This window comes from Aythya fuligula, chromosome 15, assembly GCF_009819795.1.
Source record: "Aythya fuligula isolate bAytFul2 chromosome 15, bAytFul2.pri, whole genome shotgun sequence".
Classification (NCBI taxonomy): Eukaryota; Metazoa; Chordata; class Aves; order Anseriformes; family Anatidae; genus Aythya; species Aythya fuligula.
The window spans coordinates 10,662,818-10,686,549 of record NC_045573.1 but is presented as its reverse complement, the minus strand read 5'-3'; the positions used below and the strand labels follow the sequence as shown (position 1 = coordinate 10,686,549).

The 23,732-nt window shown below is 41.0% G+C and overlaps 1 protein-coding gene across 2 annotated transcripts in view; it reads right to left on the bottom strand.

The window, feature by feature from the left end:
- GSG1L (GSG1 like) overlaps positions 1-23,199 on the bottom strand; it is a 63,087-nt gene extending 39,888 nt beyond the window's left edge. For both annotated transcript variants that reach the window (XM_032197284.1, XM_032197285.1), the window contains exons 1-2: positions 22,557-23,199; positions 2,148-2,195 (exon numbers count right to left, since the gene is read on the bottom strand). In XM_032197284.1, coding sequence (XP_032053175.1) covers positions 2,148-2,195; positions 22,557-22,857 — 349 coding nt within the window. In that variant the 5' untranslated portion in view covers positions 22,858-23,199. The remainder of the gene's footprint in view (positions 1-2,147; positions 2,196-22,556) is intronic.
- Positions 23,200-23,732: the final 533 nt, after the last annotated feature.

Here is a 23,732-nt window from a genome sequence, read left to right as displayed (position 1 = left end):
TCAGGAGTCACTGTCCCTGGGGGTGTTTAAGGAAAAGATGGATGTGGTGCTTAGTGACATGGTTTAGTGGGTGGCATTGGTGGTAGGGGGATGGTTGGACCAGATGATCTTGGAGGTCTTTTCTAACCTTAATGATTCTGTGATTCTATGATTCTATGATAAGTTGGGCATCATTGACACAATTTTCATGTTATGTAAGGATCTCTGGACAATACAAGACTGATGGTGAACAATTCAGATTGACTATGTTTCAGAGTCAATTTGGTCTACAATTGCAGAGTTTATCCTGTTTCTGCTTGTAAGTCAGGTAGTCAGTATTTTGTATCTCCAGCTGAGCATTCCCCTCTTTCTGTGAATATGCCATACAACTGCATGGATAGACTTCAAAAATAGAAGTAATTTTCTTCACTAGAACTATACCAAATGAACTTAACTTCTTCAAAAAGGAAAAATAGAATAGTCTAGAAATATACACTGACACCATGCAGCAACTCTAAAAGCGCTACTGGAAAAAAAAAATGCTGACAGTGTTTAGCAACACCAAAAAATACTTACAGTACTAAGTGCTGTTTTGGAAAGTGTGTGGGTGACGCAACCCAGCATTATGAACCATAATGAACTTGCACAGAAAAATGGATAAAGCACAAAACCATCCCACTGCCTTTAAAACAGACACATTGTGCATGTTTTGAGTCTGTCTCCTGACAGTGTCATGCAATGTACACTAGGTCTTGTTGCCTTTTCCGTTCCTCTTATGTCTTTATAAATGTCCATTCTGTCTCCTTTCACATTTCTCTCCTTCAGGATGAAGACTCTTAGTCTCCTTCTTGTACAGAACCTTCTAGAACTCTGAGTATTCTTGCTGCCATTCTGTGAACTGGACTAAAAAGGACAAAATACTACGCTATATTTTATAGAGAGAGCAATTCTTGAATGTGTACAGTCATCATGTGATGGGATATTCTCTGCTCTGTTCTCAGCCCTTTCCTAATGATTCCTAAAAGACAGTTGCTTTCTGACCTATACTTAACATTGAGCTAGTGGTTTCATGTGACTTGTTATGCCCAAGGTCCCATTGCCGTGTGTAAGATTTAGCTCACAGTCCATTAATGGTAGTAAACCCAGAATTGGGTTTCCATTATCTGTATAATATATTCAAGTATACTTACAAGAAACTTCACAGAGACTGTTACTATCTCTCTCACTGATATACCCCACTATTAATAGTAATTACTCTTCTCTTTCAAGTTGTCCAGCTGATCAATAATTTAGACTAAGAACAATTTTTCTTTATGCCGCTTTCTGCCTCTGTCAAACCTGATGAACATACCATATGCACAAAAGGTTTTGTGATCGTCTCAAGTGATCTAACAAGTTGTGTCATTTCTTCATACAGACATGAGTTTTCACCTGCCCCTTGGATTCTCCAGAATCTCATCAGTGTGAAGGACAGTACAGGGCTTGTGCACCTGTTCAATTATGGGCAGAGTGCTCTGTCTTGAGCAGGAAGCGGGATGCAGAACTGGGTGCTCAGCTGCCCAATTTGTTGGTTAATTGAACTCTACTCATTTGTTATTATTATTATTTTGCTGATAAACACTTTTAGGAAATATGGCTTAAATTGCTGTAGAGAATTTTCACCTCTATTATGAGGTAAAGAAAAGCTTTGCAGCCTGTCCTTTCTGTACAGTTGCTTTTTTTTTCTTTCTTTTTTTTTTGAGTGTAGGTCAAATAAACAAGCAGATACATGATCTCCTCTCGCAAAGTGCCATTTGGTATCTGAAAATAAATGTGACTGCAGTTTTCTGACTATAAATGTCTTCATGGCCTAAGGAAACTATGTATTGTGACCTTCATTGGTACAAGAAGTAGGTAGATGTCTTTATTACAATATAAATCTTCATTTACTTGAAAAAAAAGAAAACAAAAACCAAGCAGCTAAATGAAGAAAAAATGCGTCAGAGAAACGACAGGTCTGCATAAACTAAGTAAACATCTGTCTTAAACCCTTGGCTGCATCTAATCTGGATGACATGTAAGTTCCTGTGTACTTAGGAAGTAATGTTTCCCCTGGCACTGAAGTATGACAAGAAACAGTACTGATGCAATTTGTAAAATGGGAAGAAGCCTTGACCGTATTGTCTTACCTTTTTCAGAAGCCGGAGCAAGGTCAATAAAACTTCGACATTTTTCACCTTTAAAAGAAAAGGATTATTTTAGGAGACATAATTTGATTGTTTTTGCTCTGCTTCCTCTTTCTGACTGCTGTTTCTGCCATCACTCCCACCTGAGACTCTACAGGACCACTATGTTGTCTCACACACAGAGCAGACATTCACTGGGCCTCCATCCTGGACAAAACACATTATCCTCACAAGGCCATATTCACAGTCCTTTGGTCAGGAGTACAAAATAAAATTAGCAAAGAAAAATTTCCTCTCACATGATTAGGTCCCTGTTGGGTCTGTGATGCTCTTTGCTAAGGGCTAAAACAGTTCTGAACTCTAGATGGAGAGGCACTGTGGTAGGGTAGCACTGGGAGGACAAAGGCCTAATTCACCAATATGTTTGATCCCTTTCTTCTCATCTTCAGTGCAATGTCTGTACCTCACTAGAGGATGGCCAAAACTCCTGGAGACAGGAAGCACTGCCACGCGCACAGATGTCTCAGTTCTCAGAGTCCCTCTCGAGCTACTCTGACAGATTTGCTCACAGCATGTTTATATGCCAGTGTGACGAAAATACTTCTGACTGCAGAATTCTGGTAAGTGCTGGCAAGCTGCCCCCACAACCCTGAAGTACAGTTGTAATACTGATAGGAAATACATTGAAAAAGGGAAAAAAGTAAACACCTGTTATGAAAACAATACACAGAAGAAATCCAAACCAAACCAAAAAAAAACAACAAAGCATTTCCCTTTCTTGCCCCTCCCTGAAAGTACTTATCATGTACAAGGGAGCTAAAAAACTCATGCAAAACAGGGAAAAGGAGTAGCGCAGTGAGGACTTGCCAGGTCTGCCCTAGAATATTGGCTGCCTTACCTCAGTATACTGCCAAAGTGTGCGAGGAGACCAACGTGTGCTACAGAAGCATGTGTCCACCTTCCTCAGCACATCCTGCTGGCAAGCCCCTGGCAGTGAATGGCAGCCCTGTCTAGGAGCAAACTGATCAGGATGCTCATCCCAGTGATCCCACCAAAGCTCATTCAGCAGCACACTGCTACACTTGTTCATGCAACATGTATGGTAATTACAGAATTTGGATTTGCCTAAATTGCAGGAAATTTGCCTAAAGAGTAAGAAAAAGTAGCTGAAGGACTTGACGATAGGAGAGAGAATGCTAATTACTCTAAATTTTTCCTCCATCTTGTCAGAGACAGGCATAGACATGCAATAACTGCACCAGTGATCAGGGCCCCTTTGTGCTTGCAACTGTCCATAATAACATGAATAGTGGTGATGTACTGTGCAGCCACCCTGTCAGTCCCACAGTGCACAAGAAAGAAAAGGCATAAAACAAGAGGATACTGGGGACAGAATGAGTGCACAGCAAGATGACTGAGCACAAGGGTAACAGCTTATATAACAACTCAGGTAGGCTGCTGTTGATTAGATCTTGGTAGGCACTTTAGCAGAGAAAAATAAAGAAAGGATAAGAGGACGGAAGAATAATGAGAAGTAGCAGATAAGTGACATGTTAGGGGTTGCAAACTCAGAAAGTGATTTTCCCATTTTTTTCTTGTAATTCTGATGGCTACAGAGCAGGGACAATTACCCTAAAGAATTAAATCTGCATGAAGTGCAGGAATTAGGGACATTGAGTAATGAGAACAGCCAAAAATCAACTTCCTGCCTATGCCATAGGGGTGAGTGAAAAGAATGGTAAGTTGTTCTCAGTGACTAGAAAAAGAGATCTCTGACAGTTTAGAGCTACCTCGTTCTTCCTTCTGTTCACTGCATGGCCACAAGGAGATGACAGGAAGCTGCATATTGGGTGGGAGAAGGGTTCAGAGTATGGATGGGTGTCTGAGTCATCAGTACAGAGAGGAAAGAAGGAGCTTTGTTTCTTACGCTGGGATAAGGATGCAGTTGATCCTCAAAAGACTCAGTGCAAGGAAAATTGAGAGAAGGGGGAGGAAGACTAGGGTAGATCCAAAGGTGAGAATGGATAAACCTCCTAGGAAAGCAAAATTTAAAAAATGAAATCATGACAAACCAGTTCAGTGGTGTCATGAGAATAAGGTTACTAAAGATTTCAGTAAGTTATTTGAAACAGAAGAATGAACCTTTCTCACTTTGTCCTTTCATTAATTACCTAAACCTCAGAGTTCTCCCAACCTGCATAGTTAAAAAACAGAAAATGGGAAACATGAGCTCCTTTTTCTTGTCACTCATCCCAAGTGTCTGATTGTTATCCACTCTGCTACATTTTGTAGAAGACAAACATTGATATTTATGGGAATTACTTAGTTTCCCTTGAACAGGTTTTATCTAAGAAAGGAAAATGTGATGAAAACCATCATTTGCAAAGAACAGCAGCTCTCAAGGCTAGACTAAAACATCTTTGTAATGCAGAGGTCCCAAATTGTCATGTCCTAGGTAGCATGAGGGAATTTTCAGTACCTTAAATGGAGGTTTGACTCTCCATTATCCAGTGCAGAACATTTCCTGCAACACCCAAATGTCTCAGGCCAGCAGCTGCATCAGAGCTCCCCAGCTTGGGTGAAGCTACTTCTGTTTCAAGAAGCTATTCTCAGACTTAAACGCAGATCACTCCTGATAATACTCAACTCCAGTATCTCACAACAACAACAAAATGCAATGGACCACTTTAAAACAGGGAGCATAATGGTCCATGCAAAAGTGTACCTGGTTGGCAGCACCACCTGCAAGTAGCAATAACAGGCAGCTGGCACCAACACTCCTCTGGGTAATAATGATGGGGTGGCAGCAGAGCCAATGAAGTCTTACTTTAGGTCAATTAGCCCAGATGTATTCCAGCGTACATTGAGTTACATCTAGCACGCATCTATTCTTCTGAGTACATTGCTATCCTTGCCTTAGATAGGATGACTCTTAATAGTCCAAATGTAATCTAAGTCCTTGGCTCAGGAAACCTTAACTGTGTGTCTTGAAAACTTAATGTTCCAGGTGACTTGGTGTCTTCTTGTTGGACCAGTTTGCCTATGCCAGCCGTGTCTTGAGTTTTTTTTTTAAAAAAAAAAGGAAAGAAAAATGTGTTGGTAATTTCTTAGGAAAAAAAATTAAATGTGGCAGTCTTTGGAAAAAAACCTGAAGATGCAAGAAACTTTAGAGAGTGAATTCTATAGATGATGGAAGAGGAGGCATGTTTTTGGCTAGTACAGCGTATCTTCTGAGAAACCAGCGGCAAGTATTTTAGAGATTGCAAAAGACTTTTACTGTCCACTAGCCTTCACCAGAATGAAGAACTCCTCTATATCATAATAAATGACTCTTGACTGTGGATTACAGAGAAATTTTCCTTAGAAGGACTTGGTTTAACAGGAGGTCTTGGACTACATTCTCTGGAGTCTCGAGGAGACTTTCCTGATTTGTTTCTATAAAAGATTTGCAAATTATTTTTATTAACCTATCTTAAGCTTAGAGTAGAAGGAACTCTAAATAGACAAATCATTAAATTGTTACCATCTATGGTTTTCATAGTGCCTGCAGAATGGAAAACATTTATTTTTTTAATGCAGAAGGAGCCTGGGGCAGCTTGCAAGCCAGAGGACAAAAGAGAGAAGGAGGTGAAAGGTATTCAGCTATATGTGAAGCTTTCAGGAAGGAATTTAGTTTAATCCTCTGTAGTGCATGTGAAAGATAGACAGAGAGAAACTGGAAAGTGAATAACAAGTTGTTTTTCTGCCCTCAGAATTTTGCTATAAGCATCCTGGTTGTTGAGAAAATGGTCAAGGTAAACATGGAAAGGGACTAATCTGCAGAGGAGCAGTGGGTAAATCACACATTGAGGATGAAATTGTTCATGGAATCAATGAAGCAAAATGTAGACACAGATGTGGAATCAAAAGGGAGCTGAGAACAAACAGAACTGAGAAGCTTCTGCTAATTGGTCTGAGCTGAGAGGGACATGCAGTGGAGTTTGTGGGTGGGGAGGATGTTGCAGCAACATGTGCACGAGCTACAGAAGAATATGAAAACTTATAATTACAGCAATCCTGGATAGTTCCAACCAAGACACAGCTGAAAGTTACGGATGGCTGACTGGCTGGCATCTGTACATGTTTTAGAGAGGACGGTGGCATTACTTGAACACGACCTGAGCATACAAGGCAAGAGAGACTCCAAAGGCAAAGACAGTGTATTAATTATATTCCTGGTGAGGATGTCATTGGGACAGAGGTAACTTCTGTGGTTTGAGAGTGAAAAGTGAGGAATGAGGTCTTGTCTAATCTAACTTTTGCCAAAATCCTATGTAATGGCTCAAGGATAGAGAAAGTTCTTCAAAATTTTAGTTCATTTGGACAACTTTTCTGTACTTCACTTCAAAGAATGTTAATGGATTTGATTGCAACAAACCTGAGGGACCAACCTGAGGGCCCTTAAAGAGGCATTCAGTTGGCTTTCTTGTACAAGGCATAACATTCAAATTCTGGCTGCACTTTCTCAGTGCCCCAAACACTGTACTCCTCATGCAAGGAAGAATGTGAATGAGCAGAGAATAGTTGACTTTATTTTATAAGTCAACCCATGGAAGCATGTTCTCAGGGAACAAGCTAAGCAGAACAAAAATCATTCTGGTCCCGCTTGTAGAGAATACTGGATTCACGCTGTCAGATGATTATTTTGGAAAGGTTATCATTAAAGACTTTGAGAATCAGCTTGGAACACCAGCTGGGCACTTGATGCTACAGCAGAAAGCAAAAAAGTCATTTTCCACAAGAACCTGACATTTAGTACTAGTTCACTGGAGAGACAGACATCATCTTTCTGGGGGGGGACCAAACAAAGGCATTTGTCTAACTCTGACTACTTTGTTCCAGATGTCTAAGCCTCACTCACCCCAGTTTTCCAGAAGGCATGAATCAGGCCCTAGTTTAGATATGACACTGTGACTATGACAGACAAAACATGAAGCACAAAGCAAGCTAAAAAACTGCATAGTATTTTCAGACCTTTTTAAACCCATTGTTAAAAAAGCAGACAAATTCATTGCCATGACCACCACACAGCCCCACGTCACTCCCTCTGCCTTGTGGCTGTTCTATCCGTTTATCATTGTAAATTACAGTTTCTCTGTGTAGGACTCTACCTCAGTTTCTGCAGGAACTCTTGAGAAGCATATTGCTTCTGAGAAGGTAATGTATCTTAAAGATGGATGTTTTGACCTTTCTTTTTCTTCTTCAGGCAATCACAGAAATTATAAAATAAATCCTCTGCTTAGATGCATCCATCCAATGAATGTTTTTCTTTCAATATATTACAAGTTGCCCCATACCCTGTCTGCCCTGCCTCAAGGAATCAAAGCATGGCATGCCTGCTGGAGGTAATGGAGAAGAATCCATTCTGCCCTTTAAGACTTCAATTGATGCAAAGACAGCTAAAGTTTTTATTACTTTTCAACACTTTTAGTTGCACAGACAAATGACTAATTTAGGAAATGTGAGCCATTAAAAAAGAATAAGAAGTGAAATGCTGTAGTGATGTTGAAGTTAGTGTGCAATTTTTTTTTTTTCTGAGTAGCAATTATACATACAAACCACTATAAAATGTTAATTCTTCTGATGTCTTTGTCAGCAGGACTGACATATAAGAAATTATTCAAATGATGACTGTGATGAAATAGTTATCTGTTATTATAATGCTAATACTGCTACTTTTATTTACTTTTTGCTGCTGTAAACCTGTGCTAAATATGCTAAAACGTGCTGTGTACATAATCTGTAGTCTTTGTCTATGTGTAAATTACTATAAAATAAAAGGTTCATGTGACCCTGAAAGAAACATTTCAATATCACCAGGGCAGAGGGAAGGACTCTGTCAATCCAGGTGTTAAGAGGACAGTCAAGAAAAGGAAACACAGCTTATCAAAGTGAAATCTCTATTTCCCAGGAGACTGGGCTGTCCACACCTGAGCAGAAGGAATGACAGAAGAGTAAGTTTTGGAACCAACAGACTGAAAGATACTTGGTGGATCACAGAAATCCTAACAGCCCACTAGCACCGTGTTGACAGGACCCTGCAGGCCTCTTGTCCAGCTTTGTGTTCAGAGTAGGACTGTCGTGAACACCTGATCAGGTTGCCTGTGACTTTGCCCAGCCAAATCCTGAAATACCTCAGCAATGAAGATACCTCATCTCTAGTGGCTCCAAGGATGGAGGTTCTCCAAGGCTGTGGTCCCAGGGCTGCACCACCCTTCTAGAGAAGTGCTCCTTAATGTCCAACCTGAACTCCTCTAGCTGCTCTGGCATCTTTGTAGCAATACTTCCTATACTTGTAGGGACATGAATAAGCCCAGCTCCCTCAATTTCTTTTCACACCTGGTGAACTTTAGGCCCCTGACCAAGAAGTCCAGACAAGTAGGTGGACTATAAAAAGATACTGTGCTGTAAGTAGGAATCATTTTCATCCAGAGACTACATCATAGGACACGATGTCTGTCAGGAATGTATTCCTGACAAAGCAAAGTAAAAAAAAATTCCATCAAAGCAAAGTAATATAAGGAGAAGGACCTTTAAATTTGAACACGATATAAGCAGATTAAGCAGGATTTTTCATGCTATACATATGGACCTGCATTTTTTTTGTTTTTGTTTGTTTGTTTATTTCTTTTCAGATGTAAGCTATTATTTTTATCTCAATTTTATCTGAACCTGACTTTACTGAGTCATGTCTCCCCAGCTGCAGTGAATCTGAAGCCCTATTACTGGAAACCTTTAACAGCTACCCAACTCTCCAGCAAGTTTGCCCAAGACAGCCAAGGGGGAATGGCATTTCCTACTACAGAAAGAAAACAGAACGCTCTGAGAGCTGGAGACACATGATGCCTTTTAGATACATGGTAAGATAATTACAATACTTTTTGGTATTTCTGGGTACTGAGGAAGCTAGTGGTACAATTGTGTTTTCCTCTAAATGTAGTCTGCAGGACAAGGAGAGCAAGGTTGCCTCATGCTCAACTGCTGTCTTCCAGATTGTGCTGGGCTTAGTGCTAAAGCTTGTGCTGAGAACTACACAAACAGCTCCTGATGAAGAACACTTCCTTTTGTTTCTCCTGTCACTGGAGCACAGGAACCCCTCCTCCATTTTCAGTGGTAACCACTGGTGTTGTTCTCAGAGCTCATTCGTACTTGAGTGTGCAGACATGCATCTCACTGAGAACTGAAGTTATCAGTAGTGCTTTCACTGTTCCTCTTAGGATTTATTCTAAGTTATTTTTGGATATCTTGTATAACTGATCTCTTAAGCCCTCTTTAGCTTAATTTTAGACTTGGCAGAGTTTATCCTGCTGTGCTGCCCTTTTCCAGATGCATCTTCTCATAACCAGGCTCTGGGAGAGTCTTTAGAGAATACAAAAAAGGGAGCATTTAGGGATGCAACAAGAACAGTGTCTAAGATTCCTCCTCGTGATAGACCTGCCCTCACCCAGTTGTCTCAGTGACTCTGACAGAGGAGAGAGCCAAGGAGTGATCTCTCCTGTACATAACTAACTTATGTAGAAAGAAGAGATGTGACCTGGCTTGAACACTGTCTGCCGTGCCATGTATGTGAAGCTCTCTGGAGCTCAACTGCTGGAAGCTGAGGAGAGAGGACTGAACAGCTGAACTGAAGCACACCTGTGGTACCAGCTTCTTCCATGGCTTCCCAAGGGTAAGGTAAAAACATCACCTGTGATGTCATCTATGCAAGCCCTGGCAAATGCATTCCTTCCTAAGCATGCTGGCTCTGCACAAGTTCAGTTGCATCTCTGCTGGGCTTCCTGAGAATGGGGCATAGGTCGTAGTGGCCTATAGGTACCAGCAACTGGAAATACTGACTTTTGTCTGTGTTTTTCCCTAGTTGATTGATGTAACTTAATCCTGCATACATGCGTGTGTGTGCATTTGTAATTTACTAGGGATTTTCAAACTGAACTAGACAGAGGAGGAGGAGACATATCTGGAAAGACCCACACTCCCAGCTGGTGGCTGGGTTAACAGCCCTGAGTTCTTGGTACAGATCATAGCCCTACAGCCCATGATAATATTTGAGGGACCGTGAGTATGATGTGCTTGTGCATCTACAGAGGAAAGGAGTGGGTACTGCTTCACTAGTGATCTTGGAACCTGCTCAGTCAGAGAGGAGGAAGAGGTGAGGGCTACCTGATGGGAGTGCTGTTGGTGGTCCTGTGGGTGCTGTAAAGGCACGTCTCTGTATGGCCAGCCATGTAAGAGTCAAACACACGTCTCTCTGTATGCACATGTGCATCTCCATCTTGAGTACCTACACAGCCTGAACTACAAAGGAAAGGAGCAGCAAACAGGCAAGAGAGGAGAAATCCCCTGGGTCTGGAAGTCCCCCGGGTTCAGCTTCCATTACCAGGAGCACACATAACGTTTCCTCATACAGGCTTGCTGAAACTCATCCCATTTCATGGCTCTGCAGCCGTGCAAGCACCTGCAGCACAGAAGTCAAATATTTTCCAGCTCTTCTGTGGTTTCTTCTGAAGAAAGCTTGGCTTTGGGTTTCTGTGCATTCCTAGGAAGCAGTGTATGGGAAGAAGTATATCTCTCAGAGGAGTGTCAGGCCATGGGAATGGGAAAGAAAGTTGTGGCAGCATAAGATGATCCCACTATATCACTTGCAGTGTCACTGAGGCCCATACTTCTTACATAGTGCTTCTCCTCCTGCTCATAACATGGTCAGAAGCCCAGGGCTTCCAGCCCTCCCAAGCTTATGGCACATGCTTGTCACTAAAATGGTCTCATGTCTGAAAAATCATTTCAGGAAAAAAAGAAGTATGAGGCATTTTTTTGGCAGTGTTGCATTTTGGAGAGGGTAAATGAGCTGGTAAAGAGTGAGAATGCTGCAGGGATGGGAAGTAGGCACTGCAGGATGCTGTCGAGAAGTGATGAAGGGGTCACCTGCCTGTCCTGGCACCTCAAATAAGTCACTAAAAGCACCACTGAACCCTCCTGTGCAGACACAGGGCCATACAGTGGCACTGGCAGGCCAGTCTTCCAGACAGCTTCCTGTCCACAGTACTTGGACCTAGCAGAGCTGCTCCCATACCTTCTCCACTGAAGACTCTTACTTCAGTGTGTCACACACACTTCAGATTGCTGAGCTGCTTCTGACTGTATTGGAAGCAAATGCTGCCTCCTCATACCTTCCTCGGGCATCTGCACTTCCCTAGCCTGAACAATAATTTGAAAGCAAAAGCTAAGAAAGAGAAATGGCTATTCCAAATCCCCAGAATTCAAACCTGCCAGAAAATTAAGACAGAGCCCCATAGAGCTGTCAGGACTGCACAGGATATCAGCTTCAGGGCCATGAGCTACCTTTCCCTTTATGCTATGCACATCTTGTCATTGACAATGAAACTGCATTGCAACAGGTCAGATACGCCTAGCTGCAACTTCCTAAGTGGGTGCAGGCTGACATCCTTTTATGGGGAAGTGGTGGTCACTAGAGAGTAATTGCAGAGCTATATAGGACATCTGGAAAGGCAGGTTGAGGTGCACATAGATTGGGTCTAAACTATAGCACACAGATGTACTTCCAAGACCAATGTTAATGCTGACTTTGAGTCTTCCTGAGACCAATGTGTATTCTACTGTTTCTTCCACCCGTTGCCTAAAATGTATGGCTTGTTCACTCCTTTCCCACTCTGTAGCTGGAGAATTCAGATTTCTCACCTTCACCTGGAACAGTTTCTCTGTCTTCAGGACACCACACTGCATCACAATGGCTGGACTTGTCCAGACCAAGCTGGTGGTTTGGGCTGGAAATCAGGAAGAGGGCAGAAAACACATGGAAAGCATAGGCTTTAAGACAATATTCTAAGTTTATAACAACTGTTGCCATAGCAAGGTCCAGAAGCTGATGTCCTGTATCATATTTATTGATCCTATGTTCCTGAATTCTTTCCTGTCTGAGCCAGTGATAAATGCCTCATTAATATCCAGGGCAGAAAAATAAAAACTAACTCTGAAAAATCCTAGCTGGTACGTCTTCCAACTGCACTGTTTTAAAATATTCTAGGTAAGCAATGTAACTTAGAAGAAATATGGTAGTTCTGACTGAAAAGAGGATCTCTATTATAACTCTGCTTTTCATCTTGGAAAAAAAGAAAAGAAAAAGCTGCCTGTATTCACTTACTCGGCATAAAATTTCATGAGTTCAAAAGTACAGTTCCGTTAAATGATTAAATTTCATTTAAACAGCATTCCCTTTTAGCAACATTGGCTCCCAGCCTATGAATGACAAGGTCCCCTTTTTTTCCCCAATAGGCCCTTACAATTCTTTATCTCTCCAACTATATCTGGAATCATGTGATTCTAATGAGATTCCACATCATCTACTGAGAGCAAAATCATTGTATTTGTCTACAAAATGATAAAACCCTCCAGGGGCCCCAACCTAGAAGAGGATGAGGATTGAAACACAACTTCATTGAAATAAAATACTACATTAGAGAAAATACAGGTTAATGAGCTCATTCAAACTAAGCTGTATCAGGTTAATTAACAAGTGAAATGTTCCAGTTTTGATTAAACTGATACCAGACAAAGCACGTAATTGATTTAATTTTTTTTTCTAATGAAGAATCAAGTCTTAATCTGCAAAATCAACGTTTTACAGTTGACTCTGTTGATCTTGCTGGAACAGTATCTTCTTCTGGGAAATAAATCAATTGTTACAGTTACAGTTAAATATGTATTGAACTATGAAAATAATTGTTTTCTGTCACTCTGAAGGCTGTCATTCATAGCTGCTGCCCATCAACAGTTCTCTCGCTTCCAACTTCCAAGTTCTTGTTTCTCTCCAATTCTTTTAGCAAACTTGAACTCTTAGAAGTTTCTATCTTTTACAGTGGTAGACTACTTCTTTAAGCTTTCCACTTTTTCATTTTGGTCATGCATTTTTCCTCAATTCACATAGTCACAAAGAAATGTTAATAATCTTATTAGAGAGGCAAAATCCTCATTCCAGAGTTTCCCCTTTGCTTCCCTGCAGCAGTAGGTAACTGTGGTGCAGGCAGAGTAGGGAATGAACCAGTGTGGCTTTGACTTTGCTAAGTCAGACTATGTGCCATGGCAACTGTGTTTTCTGCACTGGAACTCTAAGTAGTGTGAAAATCTTTCACAGTATCTGAAAGCAAACGTATCCACAGGCTACTCTCAAATCATGTCTAACTGAAACACATCCAAGTCACAAGACACATCTGATTACCTTAGTAAGACCTGATGGATTGAGTGGCCCTTCATGTACATACACATAGATGTGTGTACCTTTGGGGAGCTGGAAAACAGTTTAGATTTCTAAGTGATTGGGAGAACCAAGGAACCAATGGTGCTGAGAGGCTTTCAATGATTCTGATGTCAAATTAGACCTGACTTTATACTAGAAAAGATTAAATCAGGCAGAGTACTGACTTACGTTAAGCATTTCAAACCTCACAATGGTAAAAAGAGTTTTTGCCTGTTCATCCCACAGGTGGCAATCTGTCACACTGCGCTTATTCTGTGTTTAGCTTTGTGGTCAGAAACTCTGCACCTTGCTTTGAGTCTCAATAGCTGTAAGAAACTCATCTCTTTCAAGGTGTCATTCCAGTTAATGCAGAAGTGGAGATGGGTCTCCTACTCACTGGCTCTGCTGGGACCTCAGGGCAAAGAACTACCATTTGTACAGTTCCCATCTGCTTTTATTTGTGACGCAGTACTCTAAAAACAAGAGTGACCTTACTAATGTAAATCTGCCAAAACATACTAGATATCAGAGGGTCTGCTGTCTGTAGGATTATAAGGTGTCCCCAGGAAACTGGAAGACCAAAAATTATGCTTTTGGCAGAACATATCAGTGATATATCCCTCACTGTATATATGCATGACATGTCTTCTACAATTTCTCATGTGAGTGTATTAGCAGTTCCCTTCAGGCTGGTGATTAGCAAAGATCAAAGGAGTATCTCCCACTCTTTCCAATTAGTGGTGGTTCAGTGTGAATTCTCTTTTAACCATACCAGAACTTCTCTCCAGATAACGCCCAACCAGAGTATTTGTATTGGATCCATGCCCTAGCTGCAGAAATACGTAAGCGGGGCAGGCAGAGATGAAAGTCTCTAAGAGCAAAGAAGGAAACTCCATTTCACGGATAGGATTACTCCAAAAAATGAAAACATCAAAAGCTAATGTGTGCTAAAAATGGAGAAAAAGACAAAATCAGAACAGAGTATTACTATCATGGCATGGCATGTTGCTTTGAACATGAGTCTTATGGTTGTAGCTTGAAACACATGCAAGTGACAGTAGGTAAGAGGCAAAGTGATTGCTGGAGGAGAAGGGACCTTGAATGGCAGAACCCGTACTGACATATGTCTCTCCAAATCTAGTGAGTCTGAGCATGGTGGAGTGACCTTGATTCCCAATCATTTTCCCACATTGTAAGCATGGTTTATGCCCTTCCCTCCAGCCATGCCCTATAATGTAGCCAAATGCAAGATGGAACACCTGAAAGTGTATTTTGTTTGTGACTATTCTACAGGCCATGTCATTCCATAGTAATAACATCTGCTTCTCATTATTTATTGTCTTCTGTAATCTTTAAATCATTGGCGAGCTAGATCAGCAAAGATATATATAAACATTTAGATTACCTACAAGAATACTGAATAACATTACACCAAAACTTGATTAACAGAGGATCCTGATAGAAGTGTCCCTATTCCCTGATAAGTCCACATTGTGAGATGTCAGTAAGCCTAATTTTACCTATTTTTAGCTCTGTTAATTCCACATAAGGAGAATTTTAAAATCAGGATTTAGTCTGGTGTAATTTGAAAACCATGAGGATTCCATGATGATTGATATTCCATTCCTTTTTATTTCTGTAGTCCTGAATGCATCTGTTTATATTTTGCAGTAACTAGCACTGAATTAAGTGTCTGTTATTTAGATGGTCATATTTGACCATCCTTTGACCGTTCCTTTGAAATACAATACCCACGTGTTGGTCTTCCACTTCTTTTAAGTTTATTCCATTTACGGGGAACCAGGAGAGCCCCTCAGATACCTCCTTCCAGACTGGTTAAATGGTTGAGTATTGACACATCTGAAGAGGAAGCAACGTAGTTTTTGCTCATAAAACACAGAATAACATACCAGAGAAGGAATGATGCATTGCCCTTACTTTACTCTGTTACCAGTCTCAGCATGAAGGGATTTTATTTCCACATTATTTGTATGATAGATGTTCATACAGCTAGTCTGTCTAGCAGGACTGGGAGGACTTCATATCCAAAATTCCCAGTGCACCAAGGACACGAAACATCCCCATCATCCTATAAAAATCTGAAGGTCTGTTGCAAAGCAATGACCACAACAGAAACCACAGCTATTATGTACTACAGGAAGAGAAACAAGAGGAAGACAAGCAGATGTGAGGACTCTTTTCATATAGCTTAAATTCCTATGGCCAGAATGATCTTATTCTATAAGCAAAAACCCAGGATTTGTTAAGAGGGACTCACTAGTGCTTTTCTGAAACAGATCCTTCTCCCTCTATTATAAAGGAAGGCAAGAATCCATTACCATCCCTGTTACCTAACCTGGAGGAGATTTCTCTTCTGATCCCAAATTAGATCATCAGTTTATGTTCAGTGCATGAACAGCCATAACAATTAGATTCTGAGAAGCTGAAATGTGAACAGCAGCAAAGCATCCTCCTTGCATAGTCTCCAGCTGTAGCCAATTTCTCATGCTTCTGAGAAGGCATAAAACCCTCCAGAAAACATGGCAAGCTAGCAACTATTTTTTTCTTGGCTCCCATCAGTGACCAGTGGAAACCCCAAAATATGGATGCAATATAATTTAATATAATATAAACATGGTGTGGCAAAAGGCAGTCAAATCAAGATGCCTTCTTTCAGACCTCCTTAAGATACCAACAAATCAGTTAAGCAGTACTCATGCCAAGCTTCCTCATGACAGAAATACTCCTCTTTTGTCATGCAAGTCTTTCTGTGAATTTAAAAGGTAAGGATTTCTGCCCATTGGTTTCCTTTGCTCACACTGCCCCCTGTGGAGGTGAATTCCAGAGACTCACTTTTTGGGAACCATTTGTTGGATTTTCATTTTGTTTCTCAATGACTAATTACTTAACTCATATTCTTTTCTTGATAATTAAATATGTGCATGCGCGTATGTGTGTGTGTATATATCTGTGGTATCATCCTATCCCCTCTTGATCTTTAATTTGTTATACTAAAGAGGACCATTCTTTCTTTTCTTCTCTTGAAGGATATTCTCTTTTCCTTAACTACATTAGAAATCCCACTGTGCATCTATTTCACACTCTCCCTTTTTCTTACCCTACCTATGGTGTTAACAAAATGCACACTGGTGCTGATTCTTCCATAAGATAACACTTTTCCTTCATATTGCAGCACTTTGCAGCTTGCAGTCACCTCATTGTCAAATGCTGCCCCACAGCTTGTTTCTTATCTTTTGCCTACCACTGATAAGTACCCCCAACCTCACAGAATTTTATTCTTTAGAGGTTGGTGCTTTTAAATTTCTTTTCATTTTAATTAGTTCAATACTATTCTTACTACCCTGCTGACATAGAGCAGGATACTGATAGAATATTATTCTCACTCCCTCTAGCTCACACTTTTAGTTAGGAAGATAAATCTCTCTGTAATGCCAATATTTCCAGACTTTGTGTCACAGCATATGTAAGGAATACATTTAAAGTAGGATTGTTCTCTTCAAATTAAGATTCCTGTAAGTACTGAGATGTCCTGAGAAACACTCATTACTCTCTACTGACTGTAACAATGCCGTTGATCAGTTTAGGTACAGACATCTGAATTTGCTAATGTCCACTCGTTTGCTGTGGGATCCACATTGCCTTTTTTTTTTTTTTTTTTTTTTTTTTTTAAGAAATTATATGACATGAATTGTGTTCCTACTTCTTTTCCCTAGATATCGATAATCACTGCAATAACAGAATCTTCCCAAGACCAAATTTGAGGACCACTAGATATATCTCATCTCCACTGTGATCACTTCTCTTTTTATATTACTTGACACAACCTCCTTGTAAGACTGCTCACTAATGATTTTACAGCCTCTCTATTTATCCCCATCAAAATAAATATTACATGATAAAATCTTCACCACAGCTTCAAGCAAAATTTCTACCTGCTCTACTATCTTTGTATCATCATTATGTAGCAGATATTTAGGGAAGAGCAAAAGAGCAGGTTTAGAGTGATTCCACCCATGTACTCCCATTCTGGTATCAGTACTGCATCACTAGTCTGGGGGCTTCCTGGTTGGAAGCTGCTCTCAAATAATCTTGTTAGTAACACATTCCATGGCACGCAGCTCTTCAGGAAGGAATATTTGTCTGTTATACCCTCAAGATCACAAATAGTGGAAACAGATTTAACTCTGTCCTTCCCTGTTGATCCCCATCATAGCTCTCTTCTTTGTGGCTTCTTTCCAGTCTGAAGATGCTTTGGATATTTGGCATTTTCCACTGGAAGTACATGTATGTCTATATGTATCACCACACTGTTACGATTCTCTCTGCTGTCTCTAGTTCTGTAAAGAATTTTCAGTGGGACATCCTATCAAACAGTTTATGTAAATCCATGCAGACTGGGTGTAATGCATTACTCTTGTCTAAGAAGGTATTCATCTTGTTAAAAGTTCTACCTTTGATAAAAGCCCACCTTTGATAAAAGCGCAGCTTTGATAGAGCCAGTTTGTTGCCTACTGAGTACTTCCTCAAAACCTGTCCTAATGTGGTTGGGTCAAGTGGCCTGTATAATTTTTTCCAGTCTTCTTTGAATACAGAAATATGCAGATTTAATAAGGATTCTTGCTACTAAAGCTGCATTTTCATGTGCCAATTATTTCAACAGTCTCAGATGAAAATTATGCAGGCCCTCCATCACTTGAAATTGTATCTTCAATATAGAGTGCTACCTCCTTTATTTCTTTTACCTACTCTTTCCTTCCTAAACAATTTGAAACCTGCAATTTTTACATTCCAGTCATGTGAATAAAACCACCAGGTTTCAGTAATGACAATTATATTACATTTCTCGTAATCCAATAATAATTCCCAATTCCTCTTGCTTTTTAATTATAAATTCACAAGGTGTTTTCCTCTCCCTGGACAGCTGCCTACAGTGAGTCACGTATGCTTATTATCACATCATGGGGGAGAGAAGGGTGAAACAGTACTGCTATGGATCTGTGAAAATGTATGGCAAGTTCTTGTCTTTTCATGTTAGAGATTTATTCAAGACGGCAGGATACACCTCTCTAGTTCTCTGGGTCTTGCAAATGTGCATTTATTGTCCTTATTTGTGGCCCACTTTGATATACCCTTACATATTGTGTTCCACTATACCATTTAATCCTTAAAGAGTGCTAATGAATATGTGGTAGTACAGAGAATGCAAAATGTTATAGACCCCTTGTGCTCAAAATTTAATTCCAAGAATAAGACCAAGCCTATGTATACTCATTCCTTATCTCCTTGGCTTCTGTGGAGCATGACAAGCAACATGGAAAGGATCAATTTTATTTGATGGGACAGTACTCTTAAAGGGCACCTAGACAGCTGTACTTATGCTGCTTTTCAGCCTGAAATGTGGATGTTATTACTGAGATTGCCTGCTTATTAGCCACTTAAACAAGATCTGAGTTATGTTTTATTTCTATTAAAATCAAATACATTCTCTAATGAGCAAAAATGTTATTGCTTCCCAGTTCTCAGTAAGATAAGGTATGCCACCTTGGCTACTTCATGTGTTAATTATTTTATGTTATTTACATTTTTTAGTCAGAAAATCTACCAGTTAGTTTACCATTGAATCTTTCCTATCCCTGCTGCTACTAGCACATCACTAGCCTGTGAAGTGTCCAGTACTGACACAAGCACAGACCCAAACAGCAGGTGTGAAATAAGATATGCACTCGAGGTCATACTAATAAAAAAATAAAACAATAGGGAGCTCAGCTCTGAGTCACCTGGCTGTAAGGAATTCATAACCTGGAAGGAGGTACCAAGCACTCTGTGGATCGTCTAAGTGCAGAATGGGACTCGTAACAAGCATGAGCTATACAGCTGATAGGGTATGCTTTAGCTTGATCTCCTTCTGGAAATTAGACGTATCGCTCTTACGGAAGGTACATCCACCTGCCTGGGATCCAAAGCATTGAACCCACTCTGAAAGGGAGAACCTCCATCCTCTTTTAACTAGACTGGGATTCAGCATACTTTTCAGTCAGAAATTGTGCTAAATAGTTGGAGGACATACACACAAATAGAATATATATGTTTGAATCCCTTTTTTTCCCAGGATTCACAATTTCATTTTTCATTTGCAAAATGTTTTTCAGATACTTCAGCAGTCCTAAGCATGCTGGATAAAAAGCAAACTTTAGGTTCACAAAATATTTCAGAAATAATCACAACATTACATCTCTGTTAGAGATGTTAGTGAAACCTACAAACCTGCACCATGACGAAAGCATGCTTTGCTAGCCTCTGTACAGACAGCGTATGGCATGGTTTTGCACCTCTACACCTGTAATCTTAATGGACTTCTCAGATAAGCAGTGGGAAGGGAAGACACTCAAATTTTTTTTTGTTTTGTTTTTTGTTTTGATAACATCACAACAACACAGAGCATTATTGGAATTGCAGGTGGGATTCATGTTGCTTTGTTTCAGACATCTGCAGCAAGGAATCAGGGATACGTGAAGAACTATAGGAATGGCACTGACCATTGTTTGTGCCCATGTGTACTGCTGACAGAGCTGAGAAGCTGAAAGGACAGAGCTGGTTGCTGAAAGGACTGGGCCTAGATGAAGGTTGTTGTTGACATCAGGTGGGGCTAAAAGAAGAGTGTTCAGCAAACAGTATGTTTATGGGAATGTCATGTGTGAATCCTTCAAGCCGTGCTTTGTGTATGGAATGTGTGGTATTGATACCCAGAGTGAAGGGTCTCCAAGACACAGAATAACAGTGGTAGCAGTGTGGCAAATTTACAAGACCTGTTAGGAACAGCACCTGGCTAAATACAATGTGTTGGTGATGGTACATTCAGTATGTGGATTGAGTGAGAATTGGACATATTACTGCGAACTGGACAAAGGGTGTTCTGAAGATGCTGACATTTTATGGAGTCAGTAACTTATAGCAATGGAAGACTAAGGAGCATCTAATGACAGTACTGAGGCTAACTTTCTTATGCAGTCATTTTCAGTATGCTATTGGTAAAACTTTAAGAAAAGTGTTATTGAAAGTATGAAGTCCATTTAAGCTAGTGATTTTGACTGATTTAATACACTGCCGTCTGTGTGCTAAGTGGTATTTTCTTGACATTCTCTTGGCATCCTTACGCGTTTAATAACAACACAGTGACCATATGACCATATGATACAAGTGTGGTCTGTAAGCATGTTGTGGGCAGCATGACCAGCCTATGGAACTGATTACACATAGGTGTATAGAGCAGAGGAGTTGTATGTATAAGCAATGACGACAGTGCTGTTGGACTGGGGCTGGCTGGTGGCCTTACTACCCTGGAGCTTAGATGAAATGACTGCCAATCAGGCTGCAAAAGGCCATGACAATGTACTAGAGTACATAGGTACTAGAAACCTGAAAGTTTGGACTAAGACTGGTTGGTTTATGTTGACATTCTGGGGATCAAATTTAAATCTGTGTCCATTCTACTGTTCCTGTCCTTACCAGAAAGCAAACAAACAAACCAACAAAACTCCACTATTATAAATCCTGAACAAAGCAATTGTCTGTCCAAGCCAATATATCCCTATATCTGATTGAGTTCTAAAGTTTAGTCATTCTTGGTCTGCTAATTGAAATGTTCTTTTTCAGCAAGTTAGTGTTTTAAATAAGAGGAAACATACATGTGGCTGGCTGTAGTGGTGTGCTAGAGCGGAGAAACAACCTTCTTTCTCCTGGTTTCACCATAACTTTCTAAAGCTGGCTTTCAGCTACCTCCTAAAATCACTCACTACAGCACAGCTTTGTGTACTCAGTACAGAATAGAGCACTGTATTTCTCTTCACACAAAGATAATTCAGTTTTCTGAATGGGCTAGAGTCACAGAATTACAAGTTATCCTGAACATAAAGCTTGGCTTGGAAAGCTTGTAACGTCTGCCAGAAACTTAGGCATGTTTGATGGTGCCAATCCCAGCTAAGATGCTCAAAATGTTGGAGGGTCTTAAGCTGCTCACTTAAGTCTGCTATGGCCTGAGAATATTTCCAAAAGTAATCTTTTTTCTAATGTCCAGAGTGTTACTTTGAAATGGACTGTGAGATGCTCACAAAGTTTGTCCCACTTCATAGTACACACTTATACAGGGTTTTACCAGATCCCATAAACTTCCCAGTATCAGGGAGGTTTGTGTCTCTTAGGAGACACATAGGATGATTAGCTGTTCTTCTATCCAAATCGTGGTGAACGACCAACCTCCCAATCTACTCCTTAGACAATGGCAGCAAAGCTCTTCCAAACCAGAGCTTGGATGCTAGCTCTACCAGACAGCTCTGGGAGTAGGGTCTGCCTTCCACCCATCCTCCAGTGGTTCATTTGTTGGTGAATTCCAGGGTACAGAAACAGATTTCTTTCTAATGATTTTACTGAATAGCTGAAGAGATGTCTCCTCTTGTGGTTCTGAGTAAGTGAATGGTTGAGCAGGGAACAGGAATAAGCTTTCTTGTGCTCAGTTCTGTCCTTTAACTACCTTTACTCTACTCTACTTCTATATATATATATAATATATAATATACAATCCAGCCACCAGGAAGGATTTGTGAGTACTCATTTACTTATGGATGCTAGAAAAGAGGAAGTCTGGGCAACAGCCTGATAAAAACAGTAAGCTTTGTGCTTTCACTGTCATTCAGACCACTGCCCTTTGGGTTATTTAGGGGACAACTGCAATTAGATGGGGGAAATGTCAGAATCTCCATAACAACTAAGAGCCGCTGCCTTTTGTGCGCTCCATGGAGCCGCTCTCAGAAGAGAAACACTGGCCAGTCTCTGGCTGCAGTGCCCAATGAGGGGGAACACATATTGCTTATCAGAGGTTCAGCCGGCTTTAGAGCACAGACCCCACATCAGCCATCAGGTAAACAAGCAAATCTTTTCTCACTGGAAACAGGTTGTGTTTTAACAACAAAAACAAAAAAAATGTTAAATTTCTGCCTCTGTGTGCAGGGCAAATCTGCATTAAGATACAGCATAGAACAGCTTGTCTATTACGCCGAGCCAAACACAAAGCAACACAAGCTGGAAGGAAGTTGTTTTACACTTACCAGAAGCATTGATATTCTCCTCACAGGAGTACCAGATCCCAGTGTGGAAATACCTGAAAAGGAAGCGGTCATCTCCTGTCTCCCAGCTGTAGTGAACCACATTCTGGTTTGTCTCATTGGCAGTCTCATTCCCACTGTAGTTGAGGCAGTTTGTCTTCTTCTCCTTCCCACAGCTCGGCTTGGGGACCCTCTGCGTGCCCTCACACCAGTGGGTTGTGATAAAAGCTGTTGTGGAGAAGAGGAGAGCCATCAGATTCAGACTCACTGCTAGCAGGGCTCTGCATCTTCGATTTGTCTTCATGGTAAATCCGCCCTCCCTCCCCCTCCTGCTGAGAGAAGTCAAAGGTTTTTGTTTTATTTGGGGGGCGGGGTGGTGTTTCAAAGCCTCTCACGATTTAGAATCCAGTTTTCCAGGCACCAAAACTCTCAGCTTCCTCCAATCTGTTGTTATAGCTGTGAAGGAAACGCTGCAGCCAGACTCCCATTCTTCTCTTCACTTGAAATCCTGCCTTTGTACGTTAAAGGAGCAGCTGCAGGCGCGGGAGTGCGGCCGTCCTCTGGTAGTCGGTGTTCTTCAGCACGCTGACAGGATCAGAGAGGGTCTGCCTCACGAAGAGCACCAAGAGCAAGTCAACATCTGCTCGGGGACCACACATGATCCCCAGGGGCTCTGCAGCTTCCTCTGCTGGGAGACACCTGCAGGCTGCAGGACTCGCTGTACTCTGCTTGTAGTATGATGAGGCAGGAAAAAACTCGTCAGAAGCCAGTCAGCAGGGACGGCTGCGGAGCTGCCGTGCTCCTCGGCAGACCTCGGGGACAACTGCATCGTGCTGACAGCCGAGCTAGATGAGGGGGAGCGTCACGTCTTAATTCCAAAAAGGATCATCATCTGTAGCTGAGAAATGCATTGTCTACATACCAGAGGGTAGGGATTTGACCAGAGGAGGAGGGATGGAGCAGCACTTCAGCTTTTCTTCTCTGGGCTAATGAGCAGCAAACTGAAGGGTTGATTCTGCTGTGAGTATCCTTGTGTAATTCTCTGTCTTCAGGGGTTTGCAGTGCAAGTCAGCAAAGCCTCAGAGTTCAGGTTTGAATGTCTGTAGTGAGCAGAACTTGTGTCCTTCACAATAGCGGGTGGAGCCCCTTTCACAGGCTATTATCTCCACACAGAGCACT